Source organism: Prunus persica, chromosome G6, assembly GCF_000346465.2.
Source record: "Prunus persica cultivar Lovell chromosome G6, Prunus_persica_NCBIv2, whole genome shotgun sequence".
Classification (NCBI taxonomy): domain Eukaryota; kingdom Viridiplantae; phylum Streptophyta; class Magnoliopsida; order Rosales; family Rosaceae; genus Prunus; species Prunus persica.
In genome coordinates this window covers 11,493,223-11,513,167 of record NC_034014.1, presented here as the reverse complement: position 1 = coordinate 11,513,167, position 19,945 = coordinate 11,493,223, and the positions used below count along the sequence as shown (strand labels likewise).

The 19,945-nt window shown below is 36.8% G+C and overlaps 1 protein-coding gene and 2 pseudogenes across 1 annotated transcript in view; 1 reads left to right on the top strand and 2 right to left on the bottom strand.

The window, feature by feature from the left end:
- LOC18773821 (rust resistance kinase Lr10) overlaps positions 1–7,467 on the bottom strand; it is a 30,496-nt gene extending 23,029 nt beyond the window's left edge. The window contains exon 1 of the mRNA XM_020567096.1: positions 6,756–7,467. Coding sequence (XP_020422685.1) covers positions 6,756–7,418 — 663 coding nt within the window. The 5' untranslated portion in view covers positions 7,419–7,467. The remainder of the gene's footprint in view (positions 1–6,755) is intronic.
- LOC109949959 lies at positions 4,859–5,910 on the bottom strand (annotated as a pseudogene).
- LOC109949612 lies at positions 7,897–9,204 on the top strand (annotated as a pseudogene).

The following is a 19,945-nucleotide window of genomic DNA, read 5'->3' as shown; positions in this document are numbered from 1 at the left end:
TGAAACTCCATAGCTCACACGCCGAAAATTCCAACGCCACGTGTAACTCTAATACTAAGTCCTTCGGGGGCAGACTACATCATCACACACCAAAACTTCCAAAGCCATGTGTGATGATTCCAAGCAATATACATAATCTTCCCATACGCCGGAAATTCCAACGCTACGTATGGGAAGTGTCTCACACGCCGGAACTTCCAACGCCACGTGTGAGACTAATAATCACATGTTTTTCCCACAAGCGGAACTACCAACGCCACGTGTGGGAAGCCTAGTAATTAGGGGATGGTACTTACATAGTGTAATCATACATCTTCTCTCAACAACCCCTCATACTCAAATTCTTCCACAATCTCACCTCAACAACCTAAGTACCTCACATATAGACAATATAGATAGAATTTCCCAAAATCCATATAAACATACTCACGATACTCAAATATGTCAAAATCCAAAATATATTGCCAAAGCTTATAATAACATCAAATTCAACAACCGAATATGTATTATATCCCATATACCATTTAAAACATATGCATAAATCTTTCATCAATAAAACCATGGGTTTGATTGAAAACTAAGTCCACTCACAAATAGTCCCAAGCTGCCGGACCCTGAGAGGGTCCCGCCTGCTGTGTACGATCGATCGGAGCACCTATTTCGAGATACGAACCTTTAATTAATATAACATCACTTCGAAACGGAAATCACAAAATAAATACTTAAATCCCCAAGTTCCCGGTGCGTGTACGTAGGACAAGATATCCTAAGGTCCGACTAAAGTTTAGAAAATGCGTCTTGCAGGTGTGATCCGAAAGGGACGGTTGGATCGCTCATAATTGGATGGTTATCGTAACCCATAAAATTCGAATTATTGAATCGGAACATCCGGGGCTCCGATTCACGATCAGCGAAATCCTACACGATTCTAGGAGTGCCTAGATTAACATATTTTAATTTAAAAACGATCCAACGGTTAGAACCTATCGAACCCGGATAACGCACAATATGCGAAATCCGTTCGATAGTCAAACGATGTCCGAATTGAAATCCGAGCACACCTACGCGCTCGTGACAACCTACGGGTTACAACAGGACAAAATGTGGCTTCACCACCCTTGCCCACATGCCGGCAGCGCGTGGGTGTGTAGAAAAATTTCCAGCGACGGAAAAACTCCACACCGTCGCACACCCTAGCTACTACTCGAGGCAAGGATCACTTTATTCAACGACGAGGAGGTCCAATTCGGACGACAACCTACAGGAATTTTACTTTGAAATTCGGCCAAAACCTAGATTCCAAAATCGGTTTCCTAGACGCAAAATCGATCCAATCCTATGCAACAGACAGCTAGAGTTTGAAAAATAGATGAGAAACCATACCTCACCCATCAGAATTGGTTTCCGGAGGAGAAAGATCGAGCGGTGAGAAATTCTATCAAAACTGGCTCATTTTCGACTGATTCCGGCGAGCACAGTGGACAGTGATGGCTGAGACTGGTCGAGAAAGGACGAGGGAGAAGCGGTGGTTCGAACGGGATCAGTTTCGAGGTCGGTCGTTGACGGTGGCGCCGACGGTAGTCTTGGAGGGTGGCGGCTGTGAGAAAACGAAGGGGAGGGGGCTGTTCGCGACGAGGATGGAGAGAGAGAGAGTGAGAGAGAAAGAAACAAAAATCAGATTTTTACCCCAACTCTTTTTGAAATAATTACAAGTTTGCCACTGAACTTATTTTGGTCGCCAAAACTTCGTTACAACTCCGATTCAAGCCTACCGCATGTCTACGGACTCGTCTCAGTACGACCAACCCAAAATACCAGTCACTGTCCCAAACTCTTTTCGAATGAGAAAATGACTAAAATACCCATATCCCAAGGGTAAATTCGTAATTTCACTTAAATAAATTTAATAGGGAATTAAATTTGGAGTCGGGATGTTACACAGTCAACCGGGGAAGCCATCCACCCGGTGAACAAGCATGATTCACCCGCCATTGACGGACTCAAACATCCTGAATTTCTTTTGGTGCTGCTGTGGCTTTGGTTCTCATCATGAATTTCTTATGGTGCTTGCTCATGCAACTCATGATAATTGTACGACTGGTAGATGTAGTCAATGGTGGAGGAGTCCTTCAAGATTGCAGAGAGACAAGATGTGGCCCGGAAGGCCCAGCCATTCGATTTCCATTTCGACTTAAAGGTAGGCAGCCAATCTATTGTGGCTTCCGTGGCTTTGATCTTTCATGCACTGGCGACAACTAGACTATGCTTGAGATACCATCGTCGTCAGCTAAGCTCTTTATTTAAGAGAGAGCAACTACAGATCTCATGCAATTGGAGCAAGATATTCTGATTATTGCTTGCCGAGGGAGTTCTTTTACAGCAATTGTTCTTCGTCTTCCTTAGAATACGTAGGCCATGCATTCTTATTCAATTGTCCACCGTCAACAGTGAGAGATAAATATTTCACGTCTACCGATGGTTCACAAAAAAAGGAATTAGTAAGAAGGATAATAATAATAATATGGGTTAATTTCAATTTAGTACCTTAAACTCTTACTCTTAAGACATGTTTGCTCACACACTCTTAATTTTAATGATTACGTACTCTAAGCTTTTCAGTGTTTTGCAATCCGGTTTCGGTGTTAAAATTTTCTTTAGTTGTTAATGTGGCATATATGACTCACCTTTTAAAACTTAAATTGCTTAAAATATTAATAAAACATTAAAAATAATAAAAATATTTCTAAACAAACTGAAATTAACCCTAATAATAATAATTACTCCTCTTCAAACCCATCTCAACCATGTAAGTGTTTCGTTCTCATAAGAGCATAAATTTTTATTGTGGCTTTAAATCTAAAGAATAATGTTTCAGTGAGATCAACACCAGTATTCTCTTACCCGGGTAAACAATTATACAGTCCACAAGCTGATCACGGCAATAGTTGGCAAAATTCATAGGGAAAAGTCTATCAAGGTGGAAGTGCCTATAAATAAGGTCAATAATTGCCCCTGTAGTAGTAGTGAAGAGAACGATCAATAAAACGACTACGAAGTCAAGCGAATGTCAATCAATCAATATTATATTCTAAAGGATTTTAGGTCTAATGGTCCCTGAATTTTACCTCATTCTCATTTTGGTGCCTGAATTTCCAAAATCATTTCGGTGGTCCTTCAACTTTACTTTCGTTAGGACAAATGGTCCTACCGTCAATTTCGTTATCTTTTTTGTTAAATGTAAAGGCAAAATGGTATCTTTGTAATTTTTTTTTTTTTGGATAGGGAGGGCGAACTCTTAGAGTGCTTCTAAGATAATATCTATAGGTCTATCATCTTCTCCTAATAGCCGCCTAGTTCCAATAATAGTAGGGATAACTAGTGGTGGAATAAAATGTCAATAAAATATTTAAAGGTAATTTAGGGTTTGAGATGGGGGCAATGCGTCTGGTGCAAATGGTAACTTTTTTTAATCTCTCACTTTTCAATTGAAGTCTCTGAAATTGTGACGAGTTAGGAACGAGGAATGTGTTGTTGTATAATTAGTAGCTGTGCGTCTGTGCGAGGAGGATGTTTGATAGAGGTCAAGTAGAGCTCATTTGCCTTTAATTTCTCTTGGTTTTTTTTGACGGAGGCTTGCTTATCCTAGACCTAGAGGATTTGAAAATGGATGGAGGCAACATTATTTAGTAGAAACTAGAAAGAAACAGAGTAGTTGCTTAGAACATCTGTCTCATGCTTGTTTTGGCTTTGGTTATTAAACTCGTTGAATCCACCTTACGAGTGGTTGTTTAGAACATCTATAGGCTTTGCCGATCCTAGTGGATTTGAAAATGGATGGGATCAATGATCTAATAACCGAGCTGTGTATGGAATGAGTGTAACTTTTAGTTTTAACATGTCTACTTGTGTGATGTGTGTTACCTATGTCGGAAGAGAAGATTATACCACTTTACCACTTATCAGATTGGTTTAGTTGCAGTTTTTTCTTTAATTTATTTGTTAATCAAGTTTGTCTGACATATTCCTATGTTAAGAACTTAGACTTTAGTGAAACTGGCACTTCCCTTTCGAAGGTCTCCACGGTCGGCCCGCGTGGATTGTGCAGCTTAGGCTAATGTTTTTTAAGTTTTTTCTTCGTTCCTGTCTGTGGTTCGGTCATGTAGCTTGCTCTTTTCAATCTTTTAGCTTGAAATCCCAATTTTTCTTCGTTGCTTTTTGAGTTTGAGTTTCACTTTGGTCCAAGTCTGTAGCTTTGCCCTGGGTCTGTAAACTCTTATATATGGTTTAGTCATTGTCGGTAGAACTGGATTCTAATTCAGATATGGAGATTATTTGACGTATAGGCTCTTGTTTAATTTTGAACCCTTGCTTCAAGCTTAGAAGAGAAGGGCCGAAGTTCTCTTTCCATTATTGATGCCATCTTTAACTTGAGCAACTATAAATAGGTACAGACAAATATACTCGCTCTGTCTGCAAACTGAAACTTGACGACGTTTAAGAAGAAAACAGAGGACAGGGGAAGATGCATAAATGTCATAAAGGGGCAGGGTACAAACTTTTGAGCTGCCTGCTTTGCGGTTGATACAAACTTTCCTCTCAGTCTATTTGCCTTTGCTTTGTTCTCAACACCTTATGTTCCACAGTTCGTTTTGCTAGAAGGACCTTACCCTATACCTGGATTCTCATTATTGCTATTTGCCACTGCACAGCTTTTTAAAAACCCAACATAATACCGTTCAGGCATAATAAGCCCACTCGACAAAATATCCATACACAAATGAATTGTTTCTTTTAGGCAATTCATTTGTGTAAACCTAATTGTCATCAAAGTTCAAGTCATTGCATTTCGGGCAGGCAGTTTCTCAAACAATAACCAAAAGGAGAGGCTAATTATTTGCTTAAATCAATTACAACATGTAAAAATATTTGTGCTATGATCAAATACAGAGTAGAGCTGCTAACTTTCCCTTACATAGATCCACATCGTGACTAATATTGATTCACTTCATTTGCATCAGCAATCAAAGTAATCTCTTCAGATTCTGAAGCACCTGATGCACAGGGACTTCGATTGTCCACACCAACTTCATCTGCAGGAATTTGTTGTGGATATAAGAAAGGCCTTGGAGGCATTTGGAGGCTCTCAATTTCTCCTTCAAGCATCTCCACTACTTTATTCATTGAAGGGCGTTCGATAGGCTTCATTTGTGTGCACCATAAAGCCACCATCATCATCTTCTTTATGATCTTCTTTTCCTCATCTGTTGCATCATCTCCTATTTCTATGTCCTTTCCTGCCTTCAATTGATCAGAAACCCATGTCGGAAAGTAGATTTGGCTAAATTGGCTTGATTGTTCTATACATGCATTCAGGTTTTTCCTTCTACCAGCCATTTCCATCAATAGCATTCCGAAGCTATACACATCGGCTTTGTATCAAACACCTCCAATGTTTTTGTAGAACAGTTCTGGAGCAATGTATCTCATGGTTCCTATCCAATTTCTATAGCTTTGCTAACCCAAAATCAGAGACCTTGGGAGTAAAATTCCTCTTCTAGAAGAATGTTGTGAGGCTTGATGTCAAAGTGCAAAATTTGCATGTCCAAGCCTTGATGGAGGTAATCAATACCACGAGCCACTCCAAGTGCAATTTCAAATATTTTCTGGCAACTTAAAGACACATCTCCTTGTTGAGAAAAAATGTATTTGTCAAGAGACCCATTAGACGTGAAATCATATACTAGAGCGTTTTGAACCATCAACACAGAAGCCAATAAGTCGCACCACGTTAACATGACGAATCCTTCCAATGGTACCAACTTCATTGATAAAGTCATGCCTTGTATACAGAGCCACAGCCTCCTTCCCCCAATTTGTCCTTGAAACCTCTGGTCATCTTTTTGATGTCGGAGTAAGAGTACCTTATTGGCATGACAAGTGCCTCCTTCGCCATTTATATATTAGCAGTGCAGTTAAACAACAAAAACCAAATGAAAATTTGGCTGCCAGGTATATTGCTGCATGGTTCACAAAAATGGAATTAATGAACGCGAAGTATAATAATGATAATAATATAGTCCTTTGCAAATCCATCTCAATCAAAATAATAATAATATAGTCCTTGGGAAGCGACTGCACATCCCAGAAGCTGTAACTATACATAGGGAAAGGCTGATCAAATTGGAAGAGCCTGTATATCGGGTGAAGTAGAGAAATCAATCGATCAATGGAATGACTAAGGTGGTTAGTCAAGCGAAAAGGCCAAAGAAAAGTAAACGTCTATTTACAGAGTTGAGGGATCCACTCACCTCCTTTCTTGATTATGGACATTATGATCTCGTCGTACCAAGGGACTATATTGCAAAAGAAGACAGTAACATTAGCATAAAGAGAATTCTGGTTAGACACAAATTATGAAAAGAAAACTGTAACATTAGCTTAGTAACGGTTGGAAATTACGGTTTAACATGCTATCATAGTCATCAAAGTGGATAAAACTGATATTTGACACTACAGTAAATATATAATTTATAATTTAAAGGTTTGGCAATTATCTAACCTTTTGGTATTAAATTTAACCGGCGTTGGAAGCAGTTGATTCCATTGTCGTTGCGGTTCAGCCTGCAAGATTCCCCTGATCTGCACATTACTTTACATGCATGATGAAGCCATGAGAGTTCAAAGCCATGCGCTATTTCATTATATATTCCTTTGCAAGACGTCATGTGCTCCTCAGTTGAAGGGGACACCATAACCGTTAGTGTTATTTTGCAGGAATCCAGCAAATTGTGTAAACTTCGGTCATTCTCAGAGCCATACCCAAACCGAAATTGTATGAAATAAGAATATGTTGTTAAATTGGAGAAAGAAGAATTGGAAGAAGAATAGTTGTTGACCCCACTGATGCATGGAGCTGTTTCAACAATGAGATCGGAAGGATTCATTGGAATTTCACAGCTCAGGAAGATTATAGACATTAATGATTCTATATGGTAATACTCAGGAAGAGGACCTGTATAATCGGAGTAATAAGAAAAGTTGAAGGGGGTCAAGGAGAAGAGTGGGTGGGAGAAGTAGTTGTCCTTGATCTTGTGAACACCAACATCCACAAGTCGGATTGTGAAGTTATTGTAATTGATTGCTTGTACATAATACTTTCCTGAAAACAAGGATAGCACTGCATGATGAGTAGTACCATTTCCCTTGGCCTCACAAGATAGCTCGAAGCTTTTGTTGCCGCAGTGTTTAGATTCTCCTTTCAATCGGAATGGATAGCTTATGTTAATATTTCCACAAGAACGGATACAATCAGAGTTATCAGCTGTAATATTATTGGAAGCGGTTTGGGAACAAGAGGAAGGAACAAGAAGAAGAAGGAGCACTGTGTAAGCCGCAAATAGGAGACTTCCTCCAGACATGCTGTCAGAGCACAAGGGATATTTCCAATTAGTGCAGTTTTAACTCTTTAAAGAGATAAATTTATTTATTTATTTATTTATTTTTGTTGGCCCATAGTCAGATAAAAATTTAGAGATCACCTTACCCGTCGGCCATTGACTAAAACATCCAGAAGGAGTGGGGCCGATTAACTACAGATCTCATGCAATTAGAGGAACACCTTATGATGGTTGCTTGCCTAGGGAGATGTTTTACAGTAATGGTTGCTTGCTTATTCAGTTGTCCACCGTCAACAGTAAGAGATAAATATTGTTCCAGCATATATGGTAGTGAATGTCTGGAGAGATTGAGCCCTGGCAACAATTCTGGTAACCATATTTACGCTGTCATTGTTGTTTCATTGGTGATTAGCGTATATATATATATATCTGATGAGATAGGAATATTGCATTGGTCCATTCCATGAACATTGCAAAGGTATTTTACACTCCAAGTTTACTTTCCAACTATAATTTCAAGATTATTTCAAGATTCATTGAAGATTCTATATGCAAACTATAATTTTGGATTTCATTGATTTGAAAATCGGTCCTTATTTCATGAACAACTTTTACAGATCGTAACCTTCATTTCACCTTATTTATTTATTTTTTCTTTCTTTTTCTTTTCTTTACGAACATATTGGTGAGGAAATTAATTAAGTGTATGTTTTGAAGAGAGTTTAAAATGGCTAAAAACGCTTTAAAAAATGATTGGCACAAAAAGAAAATATTTGCAGGTATTTGTGCACTGTGTTTAGTTCTAATAGCGAAGGTGATGACAATCAACCATATCTATACCTCTAACAAAATGGACAAAGAAAATCGGCTTAGAATCGAAAGTTTTTGGATGATTACAGAGCGATGAAGCCAAGTAGATATTCCTATGCTGATATTAAGAGGACAACAAATCAATTCAAGGAAAAGTTGACTCAAGGGGCATACCGAACAATGTTCAAAGGAAAGCTTTCCTCTGAATTACTTGTTGCTGTGAAAATCCTCAACAATTCAAATGAAAATGGGGAAGATTACATAAATGAAGTGGGGACAATGTGTCAAATCCACCATGTCAATGCGATTTGCTTGGTTGGAGTTTGTGCAGACGGATTTACGAATACTTACCAAATGGTTCTTTGCAAAATTTATTATCATCAGCAGATAATAAGAATTCATTCATTGGTTGGGATAAGTTGCAAGACATCGCTCTAGGAATAGTTAAAGGAATTGAATATCTTCACCAAGGATGCGACCAACAAATCCTGCACTTCGATATCAAACCACATAATGTAGTGCTAGACCAAGATTTCACTCCAAAAGTTTCTAATTTCGGTTTAGCACAGAAGAAATATGATGACTACAGCCAGGGGGACCATGGGCTACATCGCACCTGAAAACTGAAATCTTCTCAAGGAACTTCAGCAATGTCTCCTATAAGTCAGATGTCTATAGTTTTGGAATATTGTTGCTTGAAATGGTTGGAGGCAGAAAAAACTTTAAAGTCATGGAGGACGCCTCTAGTCAAGTCTACTTCCCAGAATGGATGTATAACCTTTTAAAGCATGGCAACGACCTACGAATCCATATCGGTGACGACGAAGTAGATGTAACAATTGCTAGGAAACTTGCAATTCTGGGTCTATGGTGCATCCAATGGCATCCAATAGATCGTCCTTCAATGGAAGTTGTAGTTCAAATGTTGGAAAGAGAAGGTGAGAATCTCGCCATGCCTCCTAATCCTTTTGCCAGCACTTCGAGTTATAGAATATAATGAACAGACCTCTGCGCTAAAGAAGCAGTTGTGTATGCATGGATTATACCGCTCACTTATGAGATGAGTCTTCGAGTGTTCTTAAAATTAATAAGATTGTTATGGTATTGTCGTGTGTTAATTAAGAAACTGGTTTGAGTTCAATAAATTTCATTGTAAAGTATTAATTGGATAGCAATAATTCATCAAACACAGTACATGTTATAATTGAGACTATAACGAATTGAATATCTTGACCTAGCTAGGGTGTCACCACCGAATCCTCCTCTTCCGATATAAACACCACATAATATGTATTTGCTAGATAAAAAAAACGGTTAATACAATGTTAACCAATCGTTTGGGTCAACTTGACAATATCATTAAAATGATCTGAATCGTTCATTGTTTAGGTCATGAATTAAAGATCCCCCTTACAAAAAATTACTGAATTTGAAACATTCAGACATCTAAGTGCAATAAAAAAATAACAGACTAATTTTTTTTCTTATTAGCCCACAAATCGGCTTAAGCATATAGCCCTTGAGTTTATATATATCTCCAAATAAAATTTCTTGGTCCACTCCCATCAACATGACAACAAATTAGTCTATATATTGTTTTCAAGGGAATACACGATTCTTTCTGCTAAACTCAAAGGTGCAGAAGATACCAAGTATGTGCTCAAAACTATTGACTAATATTCAAACACAGTTGTTATGAGAGGTACTTATCTATTGCGTAACATCTTGTCACTCCCACTAGAATTGAACTCAACAAAAATCAACAGAAAGCAAAACCATGTTATGTGGTTCTCATGAGGTTTCAATGGTGGTTGGGCATCCTCAAAATGTTAAATTGAAAGTCATAGTCATAGTATGTATGTACTAAGTATTAATAAATAGTATTTTAGAAGAGAAAACGTTTGTGGCAAAAATTAGACATAGTCATTAGTCATCAGTCATCTAATTGTGGTAAAAAAAAAATTAGACGAACCCAGTACTTCTATAAACAATAAAAAAAATTCAAGATAATAATTATTTAATGAAGAAACGATTTTCGATGTGGTTAATTTTTTCTTATTAGCCTACAAACCTAGTTAAGCATGGAGCCATTGAATTTATATCTCAAAATAAATTATTCTGGTCACTCCCATCAACTTGAGGATAAATTAATTTATATATTATTTTTAAGCGAATAGACCATTCTCTCCCTAAACGTGAAAGAGAATTTCTGAAGACTAATGAAATTTCCAAAAAGAAGATTTTTTTAAGTCTAGTGAAGCAGGTAACGTAGAGGAAGACTTTGACCATCTTGTATGGTATATTTCCTCACCACAACACCACGCACACGGAAAGAAAATAATGTCTGATTGTTCTCATCCTATTCCCAAACAAAAAAAGGACAGAAGAAAAAACAAACCAAGAAAGTGCAATGAGAATTCAACAATTGTTCCACAATGGACAACTGGCTCTTCTCTCAAACCCACTCCTCAAGTCGGGACTTTATGAAAGCAATTTGAGTCCCACATATATATTTAATGATAAAACATGTTACCTTTTATCTTTATTTAAATTATTTATAAAAAAAAAAAAAAAGTAAGAAAAAACTAATGGGGTTTCAATGGTGATTGGATTTCTTGAGCTAAAAACTTCAACATCGAAGAGCCACCTAGGTTACACAAAAACACAAAGCTTGTTTTTCCCTTAGTGTAGTGATTTGAAGTAATTGCTTTCCATATAAGGTTTTGGGTTCGAATCATAGCATTCATATAGTGTGTGTGAGTTTAGTACTATTGTTCTTATGAATAGGAAAGGTCTTAAAAAGAGCTCAGGAAAAGAAGTGTTATGAGAAAATGTAAAATTTTAATGCTCCAATAATTCAGTTAAAATTAACTTTTGGCCTTTTGATGTAGCTTGGAGTAAAAGATACCCCATTCAATTGCATTGAAATCTATTACTTTCAAGGAAAAAAAAATGCTAGACAAATAAATACATTGAAGAGGGAGAGAGAGTTCAATTATTGATGGAAAGTGGATCGTATGACCTTTAATCATTGGGCCGCGTTGAGCTTTTATGATTTAAGCATTTCTTTAGGCTAATTTGGATTGGGTATGAGTTTTAGTACTTCGGCCCAAGCCTGCCCACACAGACAGAGCCATTAGGGCTTGAACTTGTTTGGTAGAACTTTGTTTGGCTAGTTTGAGCTACATTGGGTTAGTTGGGCTGGGTTAGGCCGGCCCAATAAATATTTTAATATTTAATTATTTGTTTTTGTTGGTTGCATAATAGACTAATTATTAGTAGAGATTAATTAACACAATATATATTAATAGTAACGGCAAGTAGAGCTCATCTGACTTTGAAGGAGGATGAAGGTAACATTATTTAGTAGAAACAGAGCACTTGCTTAGGAACATCTGTCTCATGCTTGTTTCTACTTTGGTTATTGAAGTCTATGAATCCACTTGACGAGTAGTTGGTTAGCACATCTAGGCTTGCCGATGCTAACGGATTTGAAAATGAATGGGATCAATGATCTAATAACAGAGCTGTGCATGGAATGAGAGTGTAACTTTTAATTTTAATAGCACTGTCTTCAAACTCACTGGCCATTATCAATCCAAGTCTGTAGCTTGCTCTGGGGTCTGTACTCGGTAGAAGTAGATTCAAATATTGAGATTATTTGACGTACAGGGCAGAAGGTTGGTTTCCATTATTGATGGCACAGGCAAACATAGTAGCTCTGTCCGCAAAACTGAAACTTAACAAGGTTTAAGATGAAAACAGAGGATAGGGCAGGATACAAGCTGAGCTGCCTGCTTTCAACGTTGCCGTTGATACAAACTTTCCTCTCAGTCTATATGCCTTTGCTTTGGTCTCAACACCTTCTTTTTTTTGGGGTCAAAATCTCAACACCTTATTTTCCATTGTTCGTATTTTTCATTCTCACTATTGCTAGAAGGACCTTACATTGCATTCCTAAATGGCAGGCATTTTCTCAAACAAAGCCTATGCTTCTTCTAATAGCTTCAAGTTCCATTGGCATTTTCTCAAACAATGTCTATCCTGTTCTTTGTGTAAGACGATTTATTGTCTCAGCCCATAAAAGATGATCTTCTGATCCCAAGAGGATTCGAGTTTTGGTTTGATCAGGAAATAGAACTCAATCCTTATGAGATAATACTTGTACAAAGCTTATTAAAGTTAAACACAAGTATTATCAGGATTCCTAATATAACATGGATTGAAACAAACCTATTCTAATGCAAAAAGGACACTCAAACGCTTCTTGATAGGCAAAGCTTTATGAGTGATGCACATATAAATAGAGGTCCCTCCCCTTGCAGCAAACACCCTCTCAAATCAGATCTCACCCTATCTAAGAGAAAGAGAAACTAAAGTGCTGCATAGGGTAGAAGACTCTCTAGACGAAATCAAGATACTCTACTGCTACAATGGTTGAACAAGGTTAGTATTATTGTATAAAAGTTTAGTAAAGACTTACATGTGGTATCAGAGCTCTAGGCTTTTGTCCTTTAATCTAACCATTTGATCATAAGCTATAAAAGTATGCAGTTTTTCCTTCTTTTAAAAATCTTAACTGTTAAGAGCATAAGGTTATCTCTGCTCATAAAGTTTTGACCAATAATTTGAAAACTGCTATGCAGAGTGAGTAAGCCACAGCTGCTCAGGTTGTGTAGGAGTTCTTGAATTTGACAGTTTGGTCAGAAAATTGCATCAGTGTTTGTAGCCTTCTATATGATTCTCCATCCACAGATGGAAATTGTACAGATTGATCGCCACTGATGGAACAATCTGGACAGTTAGTTGCACTGGCTTGTAAGTATCTTTACATCCACAGATGTGAGTTACTTGCGCAGGAAGCCTGTACAGTTAACCGTTTAGGGTTTTGGAACACGTTAAACTTAAACCCACAGGTATAAGTTGACATGTTTAAGTAAAGATTTAGGGACAGTTTTATTTAATTTGTACTGCAAATTTTACAGTGAATCACAACTCCATCGAAACCTTGACTGGATCGAATTATGGCAAGTGGAAACAGGATCTGGAAATATCTCTAGGCTTTCTGGATTACGATTTTGTGCTCAAAGAGAAACCTCCTCAAGAACCAGCTGCAGATGCTTCTGCAGAAACTAAGACTAAGTTTGCCAAATGGGAAAAGGCAAACAAGATGGCTATGTTAATCATGCAAAGGGCTATGTCTTCATCAGTGAAAGGAAGTATTCCTAAATCTAAGAATGCACAGCAATACTATGAGGCAATTGCACAGAGGTTTAAGGAATCTGAAAAAGCTGTCAAGAGTACCTTGCTGAATCAATTGATTGATATGAAATATGATGGGCAAGGTTGTGTGAGAGCTCATATCATGAACTTGATTGACTTAGGGACAAAATTACAGGAATTGGATATGACAGTAGATGAAGATATGATGGTCCATTTTGCACTAAATTCATTGCCTAAAGAATTTAAATCTCTCAAGGAAACCTATATTGCTCAGAAGGAGAACTGGACTTTGAATGATCTTATTACTATTTCTGTCCAACAAGAACACAACATCATAAGAGAAAGGGGAGCCAAAATGGTCAACATGGTTCAGACTAAACAGAACAAGGAAAATAAGTATAAGACTGCAACTGGGAAAGAAAAAGAGAGCATTACAGAAAAGGCTTTAAAACCTACAACTGGATTGGGTTGTTTCTTTTGCAAGAAAGCTGGGCATATGAAAAGAGACTGCAGGAAATACAAAAGGTGGCTGGAAAAGAAGAAGGGAAAAGGTAATAACAATCTGATTTGGTCTGTTTTGAATCTAATTTGGTTAATTTCTCGTGTGATTCATGGTGGTTAGATAGTGGTGCTTCTATTCATGTGGCTAATTCCTTGCAGGAGTTTACAAGCAAGAGGCTGCCAAGCAAGGATGAAGTGAAGGTGTTCGTGGGAAATGGAGAAGAAGTCCAAGTTAATTACATAGGGACAGTTAGAATCAAGCTAGAATTTGGTTTTGTTTTGGAATTAGATGAAGTAGTTTATGTTCCTTCTATGAAGAAGAGTTTGATTTCAGTTACTAGACTTGTAAAATCAAAGTTCAGTTTGAATTTTGATGGAACTGGTTGTTCTATTTTCAGAAATAAAGATTTAGTTGGCAAAGCAAGTCTCATTGATGGAATGTTTCGGTTAAACTGTAAAAGAACTGAAATGGAAATAAACATTGTGCAAACTAAAACCAATGAGATTTCCTTCAAATTATGGCATAAGAGACTTGGACATGTTTCAAAAGAAAGGATAACACAACTGTGCAAAGAATCTGTCTTACCACCATTGAATCACGAAAACATAGATGAAGTTTGCATTCCATGTATCAAAGGGAAATTAACCAACTTAAGAAAGAAAGGGGCATTGGGGAGAAAAGGTTTATTAGAGCTCATTCACACAGACATATGTGGACCTTTTCCAAATCCAACTCATGAAGGGTTTAACTACTTTATAACCTTTACAGATGATTTTTCAAGATATGGATATATCTATCTTATTAAAGAGAAATCCAGCGCATTGGACAAGTTCAAAATTTATAAGGCTAAAGTAGAAAACCAGTTGAACTTGAAAATAAAGGTGGTTCGATCGGATAGAGGAGGAGAGTACTATGGAAGGTTTGATGAGACTGGAAGAAATCCTGGACCTTTTGCTAAATTTCTTCAAGAAGAAGGAATCATAGCTCAGTATACCAACCCAGGTACACCTCAGCAAAATGGAATTTCAGAAAGAAGAAATAGGACCTTGAAAGACATGATAAGAAGCATGATGAGCTGTACAAATTTACCAATTTTTCTTTGGGCAGAAGCCTTAAAAACAGCAAATTACATTCTAAATAGAACTCCAACCAAAAGCATAAATAGAATCCCCTATGAAGTGTGGAATGGAAGGAAGCCTAGCATTAAACATCTGCGAGTATGGGGTTGTAAAGCAGAAGCAAAACCTTACAATCCTGTAGAAAAGAAGTTGGATCCAAAAACCATAAGTGGTTATTTTGTTGGCTATCCTGAAAGAACAAAGGGATATAGATTTTATTGCCCCAAACACACTAGCAGATTCATAGAAACCTCAAGAGCAGTCTTTATAGAAACTGACCAAGAAAGAGATGAGGAAGAAAGTTTCAGTTTTGAAGAAATAACCTTGAACCATGACATGCCACAGATTTCGAATGAAGATATTGTCAGACTACCTCAAATTGATTCAAGCAATACTCAACTGGGACACATTGAGGAGATCAATACAAATGGACTTGAAATTACAGAACCAATGGAATTAAATGACGATCAAGCACTGCCAGCAGAAAACCAAGTCATGGCTCAAGCACCTGAAGTAGAAAATCTAGAACCCAACGTGGAACTAAGAAGATCACAAAGGCAAAGAAAACCTGCTTTAGGAGATGATTATTTTGTGTACTTGCAGGGAGCAGAACATGATGTGAATATCTTAGAAGATCCTGCAACCTTTAAACAGGCCATGACAAGTGAAAAGAGAGAAAACTGGTTTGCAGCAATGAAATCATAACTGAATTCAATGGAGAAAAATGGAGTCTGGAAGCTTGTAACTTTACCCCAGGGTTGCAAGCCAATTGGTTGTAAGTGGGTACGTATATAAAACAAAATTGGACTCAAAAGGACAGATAGACAGGTATAAGGCAAGGTTGGTTGCAAAGGGATTCACACAGAAAGAAGGAATAGATTTTAATGAGACTTTCTCACCAGTCTCAACCAAAGATTCATTAAGGGTTATTATGGCCCTTGTAGCACATTTTGACCTCCACTTGCACCAGATGGATGTCAAAACAGCTTTTCTAAATGGAGATTTGGAAGAAGACATATACATGGTACAACCTGAAGGTTTTGTTCAAGAAGGGGGAAAAAGTTTGGTCTGCAAGCTATGCAAATCAATCTATGGATTAAAACAAGCCTCTAGACAGTGGTACCTAAAGTTCAATAAAGTAGTGAAAGATTTTGGTTTTGTTGAGAATGTTTTAGATGAATGCATATACATGAAGATGAGTGGGAGACATTTCATTGTACTAGTTCTGTATGTGGATGACATTCTACTAGCATGCACAAACCTCACCATGCTACATGACTGCAAGAATTTCCTATCTAAGAATTTTGAAATGACTGATCTAGCTGAGGCATCATATGTTTTAGGCATAGATATAAGCAGAGATCGAAAGAATGGGGTACTTGGACTATCACAAAAATCCTACATAGAAAAGGTGCTCAAGAGATTCAATATGCAAAACTGCACAGGAAGTGACATTCCTATCTCAAAAGGGGATAAACTGAGCACTGAACAAGCACCTAAGACTGAGCAAGAAAAGCTGGAAATGGTTGATAAACCATATGCTTCACTAGTTGGAAGCTTAATGTATGCGCAGGTTTGTACCAGACCTGACTTGGCCTTTGCAGTCAGTGTGCTAGGAAGATTTCAATCTAATCCTGGACAAGCTCACTGGATTGCAGGGAAAAGAGTGTTAAGATATTTGCAAAGGACAAAAGATTACAAGCTGACATTCAAAAGAAGTGATACACTGGAATTACAAGGTTATGCAGATGCTGATTTTGCAGGATGTCAAGACTCCTTAAAATCTACATCAGGTTTTGTGTTTATGTTTGGCGAAGGTGCAGTGTCGTGGAGAAGTGTAAAACAACCTCTGACAGCAGGTTCAACTATGTTTGCTGAGTTTCTAGCATGCTATGAAGCTACCTCTCAAGCCATATGGTTAAGAAATTTCATCATCAGCTTGAATGTGGTTGAATCAATACACAGACCAATTCAAATATGGAATGACAACAGTGCAGCAGTTTTGTTTGCAAAAGGAAACAAAAGAACAAAGGGTTCGAGACTGTTGGATGTCAAGTTCATAATTGTGAAGGAGAAAATTGCTCAAGGCTATACTAATATAAGTCATATCAGTACAGACAGAATGATTGCAGACCCTCTCACAAAAGGAATCCCAAATGCAGTGTTTCACAGGCATGTTATGAGCATGGGATTAAGGAATGATTTGAATGCTTAAATCAGTGGGAGCCTTGTTAAGTTTTGAGTAGTTTTCTGTTATAGCTTTAATTCACAGTTGGTTATGGTTTCGATGGATGTTTATTTTATTTTGTGATTCAAAAATAAAGTTTTCTCATTAAAACAGTTTACATGCTTAAATGTTATATATGTATATGCTTATAAATACTTGAATGAATTAAGCAGAAAGCTAGCTAAAGATATCTGCATATGGTTTTCATTCATGACAGGATATCATTTAAAAGTGATAAGACCTTAGTAGTCAAATTAAAGGGACATTGAATGAACATGTTCATAAAGCTTTCCAGTAGAACATGTTTATTTTTCTGTTTAATCTTGATGGAAGCTTATGTGGTTTTAAAGAATGATTAATGTAATTATAAAGACCCTGGAGCATTAGATATCCAGTGAAGTCTTGATGGTTCCTTTTCATTCTTTAAAGTTGACAATTGCTTGATGGAATCAGTTTGAGTTATATTTCACAAAGGCCTTAAGTGATCAACACAAAACTTTGGGATTAATCGATCAAGTGGGAGAATGTAAGACGATTTATTGTCTCAGCCCATAAAAGATGATCTTCTGATCCCAAGAGGATTCGAGTTTTGGTTTGATCAGGAAATAGAACTCAATCCTTATGAGATAATACTTGTACAAAGCTTATTAAAGTTAAACACAAGTATTATCAGGATTCCTAATATAACATGGATTGAAACAAACCTATTCTAATGCAAAAAGGACACTCAAACGCTTCTTGATAGGCAAAGCTTTATGAGTGATGCACATATAAATAGAGGTCCCTCCCCTTGCAGCAAACACCCTCTCAAATCAGATCTCACCCTATCTAAGAGAAAGAGAAACTAAAGTGCTGCATAGGGTAGAAGACTCTCTAGACGAAATCAAGATACTCTACTGCTACAATGGCTGAACAAGGTTAGTATTATTGTATAAAAGTTTAGTAAAGACTTACACTTTGCACATCAACATAGCTACCAATAACCAAAGGCGGAGGCTAATTATTTGCTTAACTCAATTACATGTAAATTAAAAATATTTGTGCTATGATCAAATATGAAAAACATGTTTATAACTGGCCCTTAAGTAGAGCTGCTAAATTTCCCTTACATACAGCCACATCGTGACTAATATTAAAACACTTAATTTGCATTGCAACCAAACTAATCTCTTCAAATTTTGAACCACTTGATGCACTGGGACTTGTATTGTCCCCACCAACTTCATCTGCAGGAGTTTGTTGTGGATATAAGGAAGGCCTTCGAGGCATTTGAAGGTTCTCAATGTGTCCTTTGAGCATCTCCACTACTTTATTCATTGAAGGGTGTTCACTGGGCCTCATTTGTACGCACCATAATGCTACCATCATCATCTGCTTTACAATCTTCTTTTCCTCATTTGTTGCATCATCTCCTATTTGTATGTCCTTTCCTTCTTTCAACTAATAAGAAACCCATGTCGGATAGTAGATTTGGCTAAATTGGCTTGGATGTTCTATACCTGCATTCATTGACGAACCCAAATTTTTTTTAATGGAGGTCTAATTTTTATCGAGATTTATTTATTAAAAAAAAAGTGTGTTGTGCACCTTGGATGCTCTTAACAACTTCACATACAAAAGCTTCTAACACTACAAACAATTAGCCACATTTGACAACATTCAGCTATCCAACTATGATCACATAAATAGATACACACAACATTTCCTATAAACAATGAAAATATTCACCAGAATAATTAAATGGTTAAAGGATTTCCATTTTTTTTTTGTATTTTTGTAATTTTGTTTTTGTTTCCATAGATGTATCATGAATAATGATCATTGGTGGAGCTAGGTCCAAAACGATTAGCTGCCAGTAGGTTAATTAGTCCACGCGTTTTTGGTTTTAGAGGTAGGTCCTTGACTTTTATTACTCTTTTTATTGTGTCGATTTTACCCTTGGAGGTAAATAATGAAAACATTGAAAATCTAAATTTAATGAATTATTTACTTGTAATTAAATTTCAGAATTTAAATTTGAAATTCTTTCATTGATAATATTTAACTAATATATGGGTAAAATACAAATTAATCAATGAATGTAAAGGCCCACATATTATACTAATCAATTAGGCAAGCACCCACATTGTATCTAACATACACGTAAATAGTGTTCTTATTAGCAACGAAAAAAAACTTAGTAATAAATCGTGTTACCTATAGGTTATGAACATAAATTAGAATACTACCTATAAGTTAGGAACATATATGTGAAGACTACCTAAGTCAGATACAAAAATAGACAAATAAAATTGCATGTTGCCTATAAAATAAATGTACATAAAATACTAATATTCATTGTCCAAAATATGAAAAGCACATATATATACCTCTGCAATAGGCAATATGACAATATACCTACACCATAGGATAATTTATACAAAAGTATATACTATACCTCTACCATAGGGTGAACAAAAATAAAAATAGTTACCTACAACTTTTCAAAGAAAACGAAAGGGGAAAAGAATCTTGTAATATGGAATGCCATGATCTTGGGTTACATTCAAAATCATCAGCATGAGGAGGCTTTAGAATTATATGTGGCAATGTACAGATTGTCTATTGACCGTACAAGATCAACATTCTCTATCATAGTGTGTGTCTATATATATATAGACAAAAAAGT